At 33.8% G+C, this 19,452-nt stretch overlaps 1 protein-coding gene and 2 non-coding genes across 3 annotated transcripts; all 3 read left to right on the top strand.

Annotated features, from left to right (window-relative positions):
* The first annotated feature begins 11,233 nt into the window (after positions 1-11,233).
* TRNAS-UGA (transfer RNA serine (anticodon UGA)) lies at positions 11,234-11,315 on the top strand. The gene has a single exon. It is a non-coding gene; the product is annotated as a tRNA-Ser (tRNA).
* Positions 11,316-11,745: 430 nt separating this feature from the next.
* On the top strand, positions 11,746-11,827 carry TRNAS-UGA (transfer RNA serine (anticodon UGA)). Its single transcript has one exon. It is a non-coding gene; the product is annotated as a tRNA-Ser (tRNA).
* A 2,269-nt stretch (positions 11,828-14,096) lies between these two features.
* Positions 14,097-17,993, top strand: LOC114184415 (glutamate receptor 3.3-like; the record flags this gene model as incomplete). The annotated part of the gene is made up of 6 exons (XM_028071723.2): positions 14,097-14,498; positions 15,942-15,995; positions 16,064-16,170; positions 16,398-16,503; positions 17,247-17,372; positions 17,535-17,993. Coding segments are annotated over 4 exons (633 nt in total), but the record flags the coding sequence as incomplete, so codon positions are not given.
* Between the last annotated feature and the right edge of the window lie 1,459 nt (positions 17,994-19,452).

Raw genomic sequence — 19,452 nt, 5'->3', positions numbered from 1 at the left:
TTACATATATATATATATATATATATATATATATATATATATATATATATATATATATATATATATATATATATATATATATATATAGTTATATTGCTTGGTGCTTGTGCGGGACCCGCGAATGCATATAACTCATAATTGTTTTGTGGTACAGTGCATGCATTAGGTACATGCGCATATCCTCTTACATATTAAAGTATTTGGTTTCTACTTTCTTTATTATTACATTATTATAATTTCATGGTTGGGTATTTGAGAAAGGAATCACGTATGCCAATAGAAGTGGTGATATACTTTTATTTTGGAAGGGCCGAATGTTTTCATGTAAATTTGGATGCCTGGTACCATTCTAATGGTTTCTATTTTCAATGCCTTATTACATTTTGAATTTTTTCTAATTCCAGGCCATTTCTCTTTCTTTTAAATGCACATGATAATTGACTCCAAAAAGGTCGTGGTTCACACGTTACTTTAATTGCTTTCTCTTTTTATACATTTGGTTTATATCACAATTACTTTCCTTTCCTTCACTCTTGTGTGCTTGCAGTAAACGTGAGTGCATGGTTTTAGCCTAGAAATTATTTGGTGGATAGTTATCTTGTTTTAGGGTGGGGCCATGGGAGTATTTCTGTTACATGTAACATTGGTTTCTTTTCCTTTGTATATTGTTTACGGATCCATGATTTAAATGAATTTCCATATATATAAATAGTGTAATTCTGTGATATGCATATGCTTAGACGAGTGAGGGATATGTCCCTGAAGCGGCATAGATTGTAAGCCTTTTATCGGTATTGTGCTATAATATGATGGATTGGGTGTCTTGTAATTTAGTATGGAATTGTGACTGGAGTGCAATAATTGTGATTCAAGTTGGTATGTCTGTAATTGGGATTCCTTGGGGATCTGTTTAAGTGCCAAGAAACCCATAGCACTGCGCTATTGGTATGGCTCCTGGCGGCGCAAGCGAGCCGCCAGGCGGACGAAATACAAATCAATGGCAATGGCCACTGTTGACGCTTGGCGCCTGGCGGTAGGGGGAGTTCCGCCAGGCGGTATGGTATAGCAGAGATCCTGAAGGTGCAGTGGCGCCTGGCGGCGCGAGACAGGTACGCCAGGCGATGGCGGCGTGGTAGAGTCTGCCCGGCGGTGACGGTGTAGTGATGATGCTGCAGGCGCGTGGCGCCTGGCGGTGTGTGATGTCCGCCAGGCGATCTGGACCTAGTGGTTGCCTGGCGACGTGAGATGCGTGCCAAGCGATTTTGGTTCAGTGATGGTGCGCGAGGAAAGGTTTCTACACAGCTTTAGGTGATGTTCATGATGCGAGGCTTTGGATGAGGGTCCAGTTACGAGTGTAACCCGTATTGGAGTAACACGTGACCACTCTAGGTTGTAGCTTGGTGGTTTAGGAAGTCCAGTGGAGTGTGCGAGTTGTGGCTCGTACGACGAGGTTCGGGTGATTGCCCTCTTCAGAGTATTCTGATAGAGTTTTGGTAGTCTGGAAGACCTACAAACTTTATGTTTGTTTCGGGGAGCTCCACTTAGTGTCATGGTTGTCAACACCCAATTTCGTTCGGGTGAATAAATTTATTTTTGAAAAAAATAAAAAAATTAATAAAAAAAGGGTTTTTTAGTTAATGGAAAATAAAAAAAAATGTGAACAAAATTTTCTTCAAAAAAGATTTTCAAACATCAACTTTAAAAAAAAAAGAAAAAAGAGAAAAAAAAAAGGAGGAAGAGCCCAATTTGTTATTAATTTTCATGAGCCCAATAAGTGAAATATTTTCTACCTTTGTTCCTGATAGAGAAATTAATTATATAATAATAATTAGAAGCAATATCTATTCAAATGGTAAGAATCAATATTATTAATTGGGATTAATTTTGTGCTCTGATTTGTTATTGATGATGATTGATTTTGTGCTCTGATTTGCTGCGATTTGATACTTATAATTTGCTACTATCATGACCAATTCCTTCCTTATATTATTCATTACAATTAAGACTGAGATTACATTGACATTGTAAGTTGTGAATATAAATACGCACTCTGTCATGACCGAAAAAAAAATTCTCTACACTTCTCTAATTCTTTCCCATCACCACTCCCACATACACACCTCCTTTCTGATCTCTCTTAAAAAAAACATATTAAAGGAGGTACGAAAAAAATATTCTCTACCCTCTCTCTTCCTCTCATTACCACCCACATAGATACCTCTCATCTTTATCTCTCTTGAAAAAAAACACAAAAATATTATAAAAGGAGCCAAGAAAAAAGAAAAGGCATAAGGTACGTCATCGTTAGTTTCTTTTTCTTTTGATTTTTTTTTAACTTTCATTATTTTGTTTAAATCATAAAAATTGTTTTTTTCCTATTTCTTTGGTGTCTGCCCGACCGCTCGCGTTGCATTACACCCATTTTAGACTTTTATTTTTTCTAAAAAATATATACAAATGATCTAAAAATAAAAAATAATTTTTTTGTGTACTCCTTTATATCTATTTGGTTGCTCATGTCGCAATGACATCCACAACTACTTTAAAATAGCTTCAAAAAAATATTAAAAATTTATAAATGATTAAAAAATTAAAAAATAAAATATTAGAAAAAAGAATTTATTTCAAGTGTCTGTCCGGCCGCTCGCGTCGCGTGACACCAATTTTAAAATAATATTAAATTTAAATAAAAAAGATTTTCAAAATTATAAAACAAATTAAATCATTTTCAAATAATTTTCCAAATAGATTTTTCAAAAAGAACTACGTAACCCTGATTCTCCATTCACATGGAGATACGTAGGAGCGAGGATTAATCCTCGTCGGGCCCAAAAAATCAAAAAAATAGTTTTGTTTTTTGTACATTATTTTATGCTAATTTTGGGAAAACATAAATATTTTGAAAAACCACAAAACTTTTGCACATTTAATTAAAGGTACCGTCTTAGGACGAATGTTGTGGGGTGCTAATACCTTCCCCACGTGTAACCGACTCCCGGACCCAAATTCTGGTTTTTCGCAGAGCATGCTTTTTTTTATGGTTTTCCATAGTTTCCTATAATAACTATGGTGGCGACTCCAAAACTCTGTTTTTACAAATTTTATTTTTTTGGTTCGTCGTCCCGTCGCGATTTCGGTTGCGACAGATGGCAACTCCACTGGCATGCTAGAGAGTCAGACCATTTATTTGGATGTGCAAAATTGATGTGGTTTTTCTTCATATTTTTTTCTTTCTTTTTTTTTTGTATGTGTTTTTTTTATATTTAGAATAATTGTATGTGTATATTCTTCCTTATTTTTGTATTTGGAATAATTGCCAGGTGTGGGTTTAGGTATACATTGTGTTCTCCCTTCACACACACATTTTATTCATTACATGAGTGGGGCCCTATACCCGAGTCTGAGGTTCTTAGAATTAGAGGGGATTGTGTAGCAGTGTCACAGTGGATGTACTTCCCAAGTGGTCATTGTGAGAACCCCAGCTAGAGTTTGTTTGCTTCATTGGTACTCCCACTTCTTGTTGTTTACCAACTGTCGTGGGAAATGCCATGAAGTGGGCCATAGCTCTAGTGACCTTGATATTTAGGTATTAGGGAACTATCCTTGTGAGCACATATACTTTCCCTTATAACTTTAAGCATCAAACTCATGTTAAATAGAGACACTAAAGGGAGACTATTTGCGTCCTTTACCCTCACCTTTCCTTGTATATAATAATAAATGCATCACAATCACACCATTATTAGCCATAAACATACATTTCATTAGCCATTAGCATATCATGTGAATAAGTACCCTGTGAGGCACAACAAACATGCATTGCATTCCATTTTGTGGGCATTCATGATACGTTATCCAAAGATTCAAACACATAGCATACATCAGCATAAATTTTTAAAAAAAAAATTACACTACAATAAGTTCAAATTGTTTCCCAATTCTCTTATCACCAAATTCTTGGAATCTTTCTCATGAAAAATGATGAAAGATAATAAAACATTCTTTGGTCAAATCAGTGGATTGAATAAAGAAATAAAATTTGGTTTGTTATCATGTCTTTTGAAGCATCATATAGTCTTGCATACATGAAATTGCTCAAATCTATCTTCCTTTCCATCTCTCTTCCACTATAAACCTTGTTTTCTTTTCCATGGAGAATTATCATAAAGGGGACACATATCTTAAAAAGGATTACCATAAACTCTCTGAACACAAAAAAAGTGAAGAAAAGTCTGCTAGACTAAAAACTTTGAAGGACAGTCTAGGAAAAAATAAGACAAAAAAAAAAGTGAAAAAAAAAACAAAACAAGGGACATCCTGCTACATGAACTAAATTATTTTCCTCTGAATTAAAGTTTTTGTTGAGAAAAATAACCATGATTTGAAATGATGTGTGGCCATATTTCTTTATCCAATAAAATAAAATAAAAGTAATTATCCTTTGCTACCCAATTTGAGCCTTCCAAAAAATTTCTTTCAAATTACCCTAAACAAGGATCACCCTTTCGTTGAGGGTTGACATAATGTTTGCATTTGTTTCATCTGACTAGTAGTTCACCAATAAAAAAATATCAAAATAAAAAAAAGAAAAAGAAAGAAATGATAGGGTTATATGGAAAAAAAATAAAAGTTTGAAGAATGAGTATAAAAGGTCAAAATATAGAAAAAAAAGGTGAACAAAAAGAAGTCAAACAAATTTTGAATGAAACATTATTCAAAGATCCTTGTTTGAAACATCCCTCACATCACTTGTTTGGGCCTTTACTATCATTCACTTCCATACCCTTAGCCTTGGCCACGATACAAGCCTAATAAAGTCCACACAGATCAAAGATTGGTTGTTATCTTTCGAAGGTTTTAATTTAGAAGAAAAATTTGATTTGCTAACAGGTTTGTTCTATAAAAAAGGTAAAAAAAAAAAAGGATTGAAAAAGTGTGTTCAGAGATTTTCTTTTAAACACCGGGGCAGTTTATGTTTGGTTGAAATGTTTTCAAAGCTCCAAAATCAATACAGGCAATCAAGCAATCTGATTAAAATTGGGTTGTCCCCTTTCAATTCATTCTTCATGAAACTTCATCTTTGCTCCTACAGTATCATCCGCTCTAAGCCTGAACCTTGACCAACCTTAACATAATCCATCTTTATCAATCCTAAACCCAAACTAGGGCAGTCACTTTGTTTGTGATTCATATATTCCCATCATTAATTTTGAATTGGGGCATTTATTTATATTGAAGATTGTGATCACATTAGGGGCAACTTGTGAAGACCCTATCATTTTTCCACCTCCTCAACTGGGAAAAATCAAACACGCTTTTGCACCATAAGACCATCCTAGGCTCTCATACTAAGGGCAAATTTTTGAAGTCCCCATCATTTTCTTCATACCATTAGTAACTAGGGAAAACCCAAACATATTTTGTGCCCCGAGACCAATTCAAATTGGGGCAACTCCCTAGTTAATCTTCATCACCTCATCCAAGCCTTTCCAAGCCCTTGGCACTTTCATGCATGTCATTCAAATAGTGTTTCAAAAGAAATGATTAAAAAAATGTTTGTTAGTAAATTGATTAGACCAAAGAAATGATTTAAAAAAAGTAAAAAAAATTCAAAGTAGAATGATTCCATGAATTCGAAATAACAATGAAATGGGGGTCAATTCGAATTTGTTTTCAAAAATATACAAAAGGAAAATTCATACATAAGGCATTTCATGCATCATACGAAGCCATCATCCATATATGCATTGAGTACATCAACTTCATGAATAAACAACTACATGGTCAACTCAAACTTCTTGATAGTCAACACCCAAGCCCGTTTCCACACTGACCCCCAAGCCCAACTTCCACACTGGTTCCTAAGCCCAAATTTCACACTAACCTCAAACCTAGTTTCCACACTGGCCCCTAAACCCAATTTTGTTTGGCCTTACAGTTTTTTTTTTCTAGCCTCTAAGCCTAGTTTTCCTTGCTCTCAAATTAAAAAGGAAAATGAAAAAAAGCAAATTCCACCCATGCATCCACGCATCCATGTATGCATCATCATATAGGTTCAAAAAGAAAATCATAACATGTCATCCATCATAATCCACAAAATCATTGAAAATCATTTCAAAAAAAGTCAACAATGATAATTTTTTGTGTAAGTCTCACCAATGTTAGACATACACGCAATGTTTGTCGACACTTCAAAAGCAAAATTCAGGTTCTCTTTTTATACATCAAGACCCTCTGCAAGGCAATGGTCATTGATTTCTTATGTCACATCGAGGCCCTCTGCGAGGCAATGGCCATCGATCTCTTTATATCAAGACCCTCTGCAAAGCAATGGTAATTGATTTCTTATGTCACATCGAGGGCCCTCTGCGAGGCAATGGTCATCGATCTCTTTACATCAAGATCATCTTCAAAGCAATGGTTATTGATTTCTTGTGTCACATCGAGGCCCTCTGCGAGGCAATGGTCATCGATCTCTTTACATCAAGACCCTCTGCGAGGCAATGGTCATTGATTTCTTATGTCACATCGAGACCCTCTGCGAGGCAATGGTCATCAATCTCTTTACATCAAGACCATCTAGGAGGCAATGGTCATTAATTTCTTATGTCACATTGAGGCCATCTTCGAGGCAATGGTCATTTTTTTTTTTCGAATCGGGACCCTCTACATGGTAATGGTCATCGAATCCTTTAGATATAGACCCTCTCCTCGGGATTGGTCTAATATCTTTTTCAAAAAGTGAAAGTACAAAAAGAATTAGTGTGTCAAACCGAGACCCTCTACTTGGTATGGTCAAATTTGTCTTCAAATTTGTCTTCTTTTGAAACCTGAACGAAATTAGTGTTTTTATCTTTACTTATCTTTTATTACGATAATATGAAAAAGTCAAATTATCTAATAAAATCTAAGTAAAGAGGGGCAACTGTCAACACCCAATTTCGTCCGGGTGAATAAATTTATTTTCGAAAAAAATAAAAAAATAATAAAAAAAGGGTTTTTTAGTTAATGGAAAATAAAAAAAGAATGTGAACAAAATTTTCTTCAAAAAAGATTTTCAAACATCAACTTTAAAAAAAAGAAAAAAGAGAAAAAAAAAGAAAAAAAAAAGGAGGAAGAGCCCAATTTGTTATTAATTTTCATGAGCCCAATAAGTCAAATATTTTCTACCTTTGTTCCTAATAGAGAAATTAATTATATAATAATAATTAGCAGCAATATCTATTCAAATGGTAAGAATCAATATTATTGATTGGGATTAATTTTCTGCTCTGATTTGTTATTGATGATGATTGATTTTGTGCTCTGATTTGCTGCGATTTGATACTTATAATTTGCTACTATCATGACCAATTCCTTCCTTATACTATTCGTTACAATTAAGACTGAGATTACATTGACATTGCAAGTTGTGAATATAAATACGCACTCTGTCATAACCGAAAAAAAAAATTCTCTACACTTCTCTAATTCTTTCCCATCACCACTCCCACATACACACCTCCTTTCTGATCTCTCTTAAAAAAAACATATTAAAGGAGGTACGAAAAAAATATTCTCTACCCTCTCTCTTCCTCTCATTACCACCCACATAGACACCTCTCATCTTTATCTCTCTTGAAAAAAAATACAAAAATATTATAAAAGGAGCCAAGAAAAAAGAAAAGGCATAAGGTACGTCATCGTTAGTTTCTTTTTCTTTTGAATTTTTTTAACTTTCATTATTTTGTTTAAATCATAAAAATTGTTTTTTTCCTATTTCTTTGGTGTCTGCCCGATCGTTTGCGTTGCATTACACCCATTTTAGACTTTTATTTTTTCTAAAAAATATATACAAATGATCTAAAAATAAAAAATAATTTTTTTGTTTACTCCTTTATATCTATTTGGTTGCTCACGTCGCAATGACATCCACAACTACTTTAAAATAGTTTCAAAAAAATATTAAAAATTTATAAATGATTAAAAAATTAAAAAATAAAATATTAGAAAAAAGAATTTATTTCAAGTGTCTGTCCGGCCGCTCGCGTCGCGTGACACCAATTTTAAAATAATATTAAATTTAAATAAAAAGATTTTCAAAATTATAAAACAAATTAAATCATTTTCAAATAATTTTCCAAATAGATTTTTCAAAAAGAACTACGTAACCCTGATTCTCCATTCACATGGAGATACGTAGGAGCGAGGATAATCCTCGTCGGGCCCAAAAAATCAAAAAAATAGTTTTGTTTTTTGTACATTCTTTTATGCTAATTTTGGGAAAACATAAATATTTTGAAAAACCACAAAACTTTTGCACATTTAATTAAAAGTACCGTCTTAGGACGAACGTTGTGGGGTGCTAATACCTTCCCCACGCGTAACCGACTCCCGGACCCAAATTCTGGTTTTTCGCAGAGCTTGCTTTTTTCTTATGGTTTTCCATAGTTTCCTATAATAACTATGGTGGCGACTCCAAAACTCTGTTTTTACAAATTTTATTTTTTTGGTTCGTCGTCCCGTCGCGATTTCGGTTGCGACAACGGTGAGATGTTGTGACAAGGTTATTCCCACTTGTGGACTATCAGGTGGTGGCCTGTAGTCGGAGGGGCGAGTAGACACTCGTGCAGCGAAGATCGATCATTGTTCTCACCTAAAGGGTATAGAAATGATAGACGTCTAAATGCAAGTACTGGAAGTGGAGAGTAAAGGAAAAAGGGAGAAGAATACTAACCCGGTGTTTTAATGTCGCGACGTTGAATTTAATATTATATTTGTTTGGTTTTATTTAAATGAGCTCACCCTATCTGTGTGTGTGGCGATGATCATGTAACTTGTTACATGGGAGCAGATGTTAATGCAGGTGAGCAGGCGGATACATAGAGACGGAGTGGGGATCACGACGGGATTATTTACTCAGTTTTATTATGATTTTCTTTTGTATTTTTTATGGTTTGGTTTTGTAATAACTGAATAGTACGATTTTAATTACTACGGAAGCGATGTTGAACTTTTGATTTTCCCGCGTTTTTGGGAAATTGCGAGAATAAATGTGATGTTTTATAAATCTTATTTCTTATTTATTTTTAAATAGTAATTTTCGGCTAGGACGTTACACCATAGACTTACTAGCAAAAACTCCACCTACTTGACAAAGCCTTAGGTGGGAGCATTCTTGCTAAAGACTTGTGGAGGAACAAAACCCTTTTACCCTGACTCGATAAAGCCTTACGAGTAAAAGAATCATCCTGGCTTTACGGCTATCAAAAATTTCATACTATCCCATCACATATGTATACTCATTCATGCAACATCTCATCGCATCATGCCACATCATACCATTCCATACATATGCACACATAATTCTCATCATGACACACATAAATCAACAATCACACAATTATACGCATTTACGATCGATAACATGTAGACACATCAAGGTCTCATCATCATCTATATCACAACACATTGACATCATACAATCCTCATCATTGTATTTAAAATACATCAATCATCAACCCAACATCCAATATACTGCAAACAGAGCCTATCAATATTTATCACAACAAAATATCAACACAATTCAACCATGAAAAACCAACAAAATGCCTAAAGTAGAAATCTAACTCTAAACCTCCAAACTAATATCACACCGTTAAAACTAAAGAACAAGATGTTATAAACCAGCTGCCAAAATTGCAGTTAAATCATACGGTTAACGAACTAGGAAATGAAATTCTACAAAAGCTATGCATACTAGACAAATTAGTAGCACCCATCGTTAGAAGCCAGTGCTCAGTGCCAGACCTCCCATAAAACATGATGCTCAGAGCCTAGAGATCAGCGCTTAGTGCCAGAACTCTTGTAAATTCACTTAAGACCAGCACTTAGCATCTAACGACACATAGATATACCAAGAAATACGAAAAAGAACGTAATTACACCTACTTTGGACATTTTTAAGGCACACAAACGCAAAGGAACATTAAAACACATTCAAAATGCATCAAACTTCATAGCAATCCATTCCTTACTTCCAAACCTTCTACTTCATGCAAATACTTCACCGTCAAACACCAATTCACCCAAAATACTAACTCAAACACTCAATAATAAAACATCATGAATTTATATTGCACTTATTTCTGCACCAGAACATTATCATAAAATTTTCACACCATAATCCATCTAACTTTACTTTCATACCTTTTTAATCCAATTTGACCAATAGTAGCTCCAAGCAATTCTCAGCTCCAATTCAAATAAAATACAAAAATACTCAAATTGTAATTCTCATCTCATTTGAGCACAAATTTTAACACAACAAGCTATCATGAAATTTGATCGACTTACCATCCAAAGGTTTCCATCTCCCCTAAAATCAGATTCCAAGAGAAAATATATATATAATATGGACATAATTTATTGCTTTTATCCCAATTTTGTAATATGGCAAAAAGAATAACTCTATTAGCACCATGAACGCATACACATAGTAAAACAAAATTCATCCTATCACAAATTTCACCCAATTCATCAAGATTAACCATTCTCAAGGCAACAAAACCTTACTTTAACCCATACTCCATTACAACCAATGCGGAAAAATTAAAATAGAACGTTTCCCTTTCAATCCCATGCAGAAGAACTACACACAACATATATCCATACAAAAAATACAAAAGAACAAAGCTCAACACCCCTTACCTGGAATTCCTGCTCTGAGATCACCTTAGCTTTGCTCTACCCTCCTTTGCTCTCAATCCAATGTGACCTTCCAAACCAACTATGTTCTCTCTCTTTTCTCCCAGTCCACATGTTCCTTTTTCTCATGTAAACTCCAATTTTTATTCTTCACTCTAACCTCTCTATTTCCCTCAATAGTCTATAAAAAATTATTAATATTTATTAAAATAAATTTAAGTTTCAAATTCTATTTCATAAGTATCGATATGTTCGAGTGATTAAGGAGACATATTTGAAATTTGTTGGGCTTTGCCCGTGTACGTTTGAACCCTGTTGTCGATGATTTTATCTTTTCATTTTCTACATGTTTAGGGTTTAGGATTTAATTATTTTTCTTTAATTAGCCGTATTATTTATTTGTTCTCTTTCTTCTCTCCTAGTCCACAATGTTCCTTTTTCTCATGTAAACCCGAACTTTTATTTTTCACTCCAACCTCTCTATTTTCCTCAATATTCCATAAAAAAATTATTAAAATTTATTAAATTATTAAAATTTTTCGTAAGTGTCGATATGTCCGAGTGGTTAAGGAGATAGACTTGAAATCTATTGGGTTACACCCGCGCAGGTTTGAACCCTACTGTTGACGATTTTGTTTTTCCCATCCTCTACATGTGTAGGGTTTATGGTTAATTAGTTTTCCTTAATTAGTCGTATTATTTATTTGTTCTCTCTCTCTCCCTTCTCCTAGTCAACATGTTCCTTTTTCTCATCTAAACCCGAACTTTTATTTTTCACTTCAACCTCTCTATTTTCCTCAATAGTCCATAAAAAATCATTAAAATTTATTAAAATAATTTTAAGTTGCACAACTTTTTTTCATAGGTGTCGATATGTTCGAGTGGTTAAGGAGACAGACTTGAAATCTGTTGGGTGGTGCCTGCACAAGTTTGAACCCTGCTGTCGACGATTTTTGAACTTTTTTTTCACTCCAACCTCTCTATTTTCCTCAATAGTCCATAAAAAATCATTAAAATTTATTAAAATAATTTTAAGTTGCACAACTTTTTTTCATAGGTGTCGATATGTTCAAGTGGTTAAGGAGACAGACTTGAAATCTGTTGGGTTGTGCCCGCACAGGTTTGAACCCTGCTGTCGACAATTTTTGAACTTTTTTTTCACTCCAACCTCTCTATTTTCCTCAATAGTCCATAAAAAATTTATTAAAATAATAAGTTACACAATTTTTTTTCATAGGTGTCAATATCACGAAATTACCGAAAAGAAAATCAAAATTTCTACATTTTTCTCTAGCCAAGGTTTAAACTCACCATCTATAAGATTCAAACCAACACTCCAAACCATATCCACCCACAATAACATTCACGCATTCGATGTATTCAAGTAAAACAAACAAATAAAATTATATACATTCCAAATGAATTATAAAATATAAGTCATGACCAAAAGCATGCATAAGCATTTCTAAGCAATTATAAAACAATATTTAAATAGAATTGCTTCAAAATGAAAGAATTGAACCTTTGACCACCAACACAAAATAAGACTCTAATCATCTATGCTACTCTTGACCTTTACAAAATTATTTATTTCTTAATTTAAAAATTCCTCTCACTTCCAATCTCCTTAAAAAAAATATAATTATTTTTTCTCGGTCTTACATAAAAAACTACAGATTGCTCATATTCCTGTTCTTGATCAATGGACAAATGTTCTCACTAAATCCCCTCGGTTAGCATTCCAACGAGATAAACTCAATGGAAAAGTTTCTCTACTTTCACCTTGGGTTTGCGGGGGTCTATTAGTGTTCACCGGTTAATTGTTGAGTTAATTGTTGATAGTTAGTGCTTAACTATAGAATAGCTAATGGTCAAACTATAGTTAATACTTGACCATAGTTGACAACCTCATCCCATATCTTGTATATAAATACGCTCATGTACATATGTTTGGAATAAGTTCAGTTTCAAAAAATTACGTTCTCATTATACATGTTTCTAATCTCTCTTTCTCTATCGAAGTAATAACGCACTACCAAAATATTTAATTTTAATGGAGGTTTATTGTTGGAGGTTTAAAGAAACCCAAGTAAACATAAACATAATGAAAGTTTTAAAAACCTCTGGAAAGTGTCGAGGGTTTTTCAAGAAACCCTCAGAAAGTGTCGGGGCTTCTAAAAACCCCAGTAAAATTTATTGATTTAAAATTTTTTATCTATTCGCCTTTTCTTTCCCGCTTAACTCATTTTCACTCCCTCGTCTCTCTCTGCGACTTGGCTCATTTTCATTTTCTCTCTGGCATTCTGCGCTATGAAGTTTTTTTGATGTGAAGTCTAGATCTTGGCCATGGAAGAAAAGAGAAACTTCGCTGCCGCCCACTGTTATCGTTGAAACGCATCTCCAACATCGGTGCCACCAACGCCCTTCCATCTTCATCTTCGTCTCCAACGCGCAAGTTCGTTGATCCCCTTCTTGCAAATCCCTAAAATAGGAAACCTTTGCTACGTCCAATAGAGCCACCACTCCTCCTTCTCCGACGAGCATTGCCACCGCCAGTCGTCGCATTTGCCGTGAGAGCGTTGTCGCAACTGGAGGTTGAACCGCCATCATGTCTTAATTGCTTAAATAATTTGCTATTAACTTTTAAATTAAGTGTGCGTGTTAAGCTGAATATAAGGGTGTGAATTAAGTTGTGTTGGATGCACTCTGGCTTGGTTGGTTTTGCTCATGTTTAAATCATCCTTAGGATTATTTTGCATTTATGATAAGCTTATGATATCAGCATGTCTGTGATAAGCTAAAAAAATTTGTGAATTAAGATGTTTACTTGGCGCATTCTGGCTTGGTGTTGCTCATGTTTCATTTGTCCTTAGGATTATTTTTCATTTATGATTTTGGCTGGAAATGTATACTCTATTTGATTGTGTACATGATACATGAATTTATTATTGTGTATACTCTTTTGGGAGGGATACTGAAGTTGTTACTGCTGCTCCTCTTTCTTTTTGGTTCATGTGCACCTTTAAAGAGCCATTGAAGAATCTGATATATATATATATATATATATATATATATATATATATATATATATATATATATATATATAATATCACAAAAAAAAAGAGGTGTTAGCTTTAAAAAAATTGTCTGTGTGTGTGGGTTATGTGTGATTGTACTAGTCAAATGAACAGGTTTGCAGATCTATCTGTGCTGCCTGGATGCCAAAGATTCTTGTCTACTCTATGAGTCCTTTGGTGAGATAAGACAAACAAGATTGTAGTGAATCTAAGGATGATGGTGAGACAACCAGGTTGTGAATGAAGAATGGGGAATAATTGGCTTGTGATTCTTTCTGACATGGGACTACACATGGTTTATGAAATACTCTTTTCTGTACTACGTAGGGGTAAAATACAGTGAGCACTCTTGGTCGCTTTGTGCTGCTTATATGGTTATTTGTAGTTCTAATAATTAACTCAAGTTACACAGCTAGCCTGACATCAATCCTCACAGTGCAACAACTTTCTTCACTTGTTAAAGGCATTGACAGTTTAATAAATAGCAAAGAGCCTATTGGCTACTTGCAGGGTTCATTTACTCGAACTTATTTGATTGAGGAAATTGGTATTGATGAATCCAGACTGGTTCCTCTAAAAACACCGGAAGAAACTGCAACAACACTAAAAAATGGTCCCCAAAAGGGTGGTGGTTCTGCATATGTTGATGAGCGTGCTTACATAGAACTTTTCCTTTCAAGCCGGTGCGACTTTAGAATTGTCGGTCAAGAGTTCACCCGAAATGGTTGGGGATTTGTAAGTTATCTCCTTACCAGTAGTCCTAATTTTCTTTATCTTTTTGCCTTCACAGTGAACTTTGGAATGTGCCACACTGTTCTATTTATTTTCTGTTCATCTCTTCCTAAAGGAAGCGTAAATGCATTTTTCTCTCGACTATTCTGGTTGAAACTTTGTTCTGATTTAAACATTATTCATTAACTCAGTCAACCATGAAGCACTGGAGAAAAGGGATTGAATGATTTATCTGTACTAAACTCAGATAAAACTTTACTGCCAAATCATTATGTACAAGCTTATTCCTGACTCCTCATTTTTGTGGTCTAACAGAAATGCTGCACTGCTTGAGTCTAAAATAAATGTCCTACATTGTAATATATGCATATCTCACTTTAGATATATCCTAATAAATGTAGCTACTTTTTGATGTTTTCATCTGAAATTTCCTTCCATGTTTGTTGTTATTCAGCCACTTTCCTAAGTCAACTCAAGAATATAATTATCCATGTTTTAGTCCTTGTTATTTGAAACCTGTAACCTTGCAACAAAGAAGTGTAACCATTAAGGGGGGTCATGGAACCTCTACTTGATTAACTGGAGCATAATCCCTTACATATGAACTCCTTAAATTAGCTAAATTGTAGGAAGTAACATTTTCTAATTTCATATTTTGTTAGCACTGTAATCTACACCATGATTAATTGTTTGTTGGCCTTAATCTACACCATGATGTTGTTTGTAAAAGAGCTGAAATTAATTACAATTATGGTGTCATTCTTATCCCTGAAGGTCTAACTGATTTCATACTTGAGGTATCTATTACTTTACACAACAAGAGAAAAAAATAACTGTGTTTCTCTGTGTATTTGAGATATGTATTTGTGTTGTTCATGTGCTATCAGTATTAAATACACTTATGAGGATACTTATTTGTTCTTCATATTTTGTTGTTTGCAGGTCCAACATCTTAATTATATAACTATAAGATTACCGGAGGAGCTTTTTATATAAATAAGCTTTAAATTATTTATAAAAAAAAACATACACTCGAATACTTTTAGTCTACTCCCAAGATATTAGAATAGAATATTAGTAAATCAGCGCTGTCAGTTATAACACATTTTGAAATCTGAGCATTCGGGATGAGAATTCCCTGCTTTAATGAGCAGGAAAATTGGATCACGACCCTTAACTTTTTTTTTAGTTATTAAGTTATTAAAACAGAATAATATTTTTTCTAGAATAATGACTGCAGGCTTGACTGACTGAAACTTACCTGACAGTAGTGAATCCAGGTCTGCCCGGTTCCGAGGGAAGTAAGATAAGTGCTAGTGAGAGATAGAGGGAAGAAAATGAGTGTGTAGAAACTATCGTCATAATCTGTTGTAAGAGTACACCATTATTGTTTTTTATAATCATTATAATAATTTGACATCTAATAATAATCATTTCTGTTGGCAGAGTGGATTTGACATGATTTGCAGTGGGAGGGACAAGATTGAAACTCTAGAGCAGGTAGTTTTATGTTGCTACATGTTTAGTATTCAATTAATTCGTCTTAGTACTTACATTACATAACATAGTTTAAACAAGTCGAAGAAACAGTTAAGAAGCTAGACTTGGATGGGGTTGTTGTTATTGGTGGTGATGACTCAAACACCAATGCATGCCTCCTTGCTGAGAACTTCAGGTATGTCTTAGTTGGTATAAATTATAATGTTTCCTTGGATGTTTTTGTATGAAGTAATGTTTTCTCGTTGGATTTTTATTTACATTTCAAGACCCATTTCCTTTTATCAGTATACTTATTACATAATTTAGTGGATGGTAATAGTATTTACATGCGAAGAGGACATTTCAATTATGAATGTGTACAATGTTTCTGATTGTTCAAGGCTTTAATATGGATCCATGCAGGAGCAAAAATTTGAAAACACGTGTAATTGGATGCCCTAAAACCATTGATGGTGATTTGAAATGCAAATAAGTTCCCACAATTTTTGGGTTTGACACTGCTTGCAAGGTGAATGACGATAAGCACTCGATCATTTATAGTCTTATATGGTTCTGGTCTCTAGTCTACATATTTAAATTTAAATAATGCTACAAATTTGTAATTTGTCTTTCTATCACCAGTTATTTGTTAAGGAAATATTTAGGAAACATTTCACTTATGTATGTCCCGTAGGGAGAAACATGTATAGCATACTTCTGATTGCACCGGATGCATTGTAGTTTCTCCAACAAAACATTCAAAATTTCTTAAAATTCTTTGATATAATATTTCAGCAACACCCGTTAAAGTTGTTGAAATGTTAGATCAGTAGTTAGCTACATTTGGCAAGAAACTCTTAGCCATAAAATAACATTCATTTCATTTTGTACATTGATCTCATTCTTGCAATTCTTTCGCTATCTCAATAAAGTCTTGAGAACCCTTTCTTCTATAAAGTTCTCTTCTCTAGAAGTTCTTCGAGTAAGTGTATTCCTACAACTGAGTAAATCTTACAACACTCTTAAATTTATTTTCGCAAGCTTTCTATTGGTGGATTTTCTCTGTTTCTTTTTTGGAAGTGTACGTTGTAAATTTTTTCTAACACTTTACTTAAATTTGTTTTTTCTTCATGATTTCAATTTCCTTTAGTATTATGATATTTACAAATTTCTATACTAGAAATAATTTTAAATATTAATTTAGTAAAGCAAATGTCCTAATTGTTGAGTGTTCTATTCATCGTGAATGTGTGTGATTTCATAATTGAATAGATTTCAAGCAATAAAACATGCAATCATCTGTCTGGAGTTGTGCGGCTTATGGGGTGTGCGGCTTCACACATTACACTGGAATGTGCTTTACAAACTCATCCAAACATTACAATTATTGGAGAAGAGGTTCCTCATATATTTGATCATTTTATCTATATTTCATACATGCAAGTGGTTGATGGAATCGATTAAAGAAAAATGCTTCCATGTTAATCTTATGATTAAAGTTTGCTAAGGGGAAAGCAGCCCTTTATCAGATTCGATTTAACCAATAAGTACACATTTCAGGTAGCTGCAAAGAAGCTGACGTTGAAAAGAAGCTGCAAAGAGTCTACTGGCCATGGCTCAGGATCTTCACGTATGCGCACATTCCTTTCCTTTGTAGATATGAAAAGGAAGAGATTGTTAAGAGCCGTGTGAAGAGAAAGAAAATAGAGGGCATGTCCTACAGGAGCACAAGAGAAGTAGGATCATCCATCACCTCTAACAAAGGATATTCTCAGGCATCATCAAACAGAATTGATTCAGCTACTGAAATCTAACTGTTGCATACTTGTTTGCTCATCATAATTTTGTAGCTTCTTGTACTAACGCCCTGTGCATCACTCTTCATTCACCCGTTGCAACTGCTGGGTTCCTCCTACATTTTTGTGGTTTTCCTTTTTAGTACATATAATTAATTGTAAGATATATCAATTTGTGTGGGACTGTAAGTAATATAAGCGTGGGGACAAGTTGACTTTACAATTATTGTTGGTACTTATTTGTATTGATTGGTACCAAAATGTTAAGTAATAAATAGGAAATTTTATAGAATAAGGTTCTTTTCGTACTTAAATAATTAACTAAATAAATCAATTATCAAGAAAGTACAACTTTAGCATTATAGCAATATTATAATAATATGAACATTAACTTTTTGGTATTAATAGGGGTTTTCGAGGAATTAATGGGGGGTTTTGGAACCCTAGGTATTACTGGGGGTTTTCAGAACCCCATGTATTATTGGGGGTTTTCAGAGCCCCATGCATTACTGGGGGTTTTCGGAACCCCAAGCATTAATGGGGGTTTTTGAAACCCCAGACATTAATGGGGGTTTTCAAAACCTCCGGTAAGTTACGCTACTTCCAGGGGTTGCTAAAAACCCCCGGTAATCCGTTAGCCACGCTTGCTCTTCCGGGGAAATTTCAAACCCCTGGTAAAACCATTAGTGGGGGTTAAAACCCCAGAAACGCCAAATATAACCCCCGCTAAAAATATTTATTTTTGTAGTGACGGTGCAAGAAAAGTAAAAATGTGCATGAGGAAAAACAAAAAAAGAAACAAGACAAAAAAAAATGAATAACAGCAAAAAAAAGAAAATGATGGTCCACAATCCAAGTCATCACATCATGGTAAAAGAAAAAAATTTCGATCTAAAAAATTCTCTCCTCAATGAAAAAGAAAAAGATAAAGATAAACTTTATGCATATTCTTTTCTATATCTTTGAGGTATAACATCATTTTTTTTTCGTTTATTTTCTATCACTATTTTGGCTCCTTACCTTGTTTATAGGGATGGTAAAATAGGTTAGTTCGATCCATTTTAACTTGACTCGTCAAACAGAAACGAGTCAATAATCATAACCCACCCATACAGGATGGATTAACGGATCGAACTAGACTGACCCATCAGTTTTCTTTTCTTTTCTTTTCAACTTTTTTCATTTATTTTTAATTTTTTTAATTTTTAAAATTTATTTATATATATACATATAAATTAATATTAAAAACATATTTAATCAAATAAAATATTTTTTAAACTTTTAATTGATTAGTTAATGTTTTTAATTAGATAAATTAAAATAATTATTACATTTACATGTTAAATTACTCAATAATAACTAATAATTAAAACTTAATTTGTAGACTTTAATGATTTAAATTACAATACTATTATATATTTAAAATTTAAAAAATATAATATAAAAAATTAATCTTTTCAATTATTTTTATTTTATTTTTTTAAAAATGGGTCAGTGGGTCAGGATGGGCTGGTCCCTATTTTGGCCCATCAAATTGACGGGCTAAACGAAATGAGCCAGAACGGGCTGGTAGGTTGAAATCTTCAACCCAACCAGTTCCTTTTAATATGGACTGATAGAGTGGCTCGTTGGGTTCAGCCTCTATACCACCCCTATTCGTTTGTCAACAATTATAAAAAGTT

Source organism: Vigna unguiculata, chromosome 5, assembly GCF_037176805.1.
Source record: "Vigna unguiculata cultivar grain cowpea cultivar isolate G323 ecotype 2 chromosome 5, ASM3717680v1, whole genome shotgun sequence".
In the NCBI taxonomy this organism is placed as follows: Eukaryota; Viridiplantae; Streptophyta; class Magnoliopsida; order Fabales; family Fabaceae; genus Vigna; species Vigna unguiculata.
Note: the sequence above shows the minus strand (reverse complement) of the source record. Positions and strands in the feature narration are given on the sequence as shown.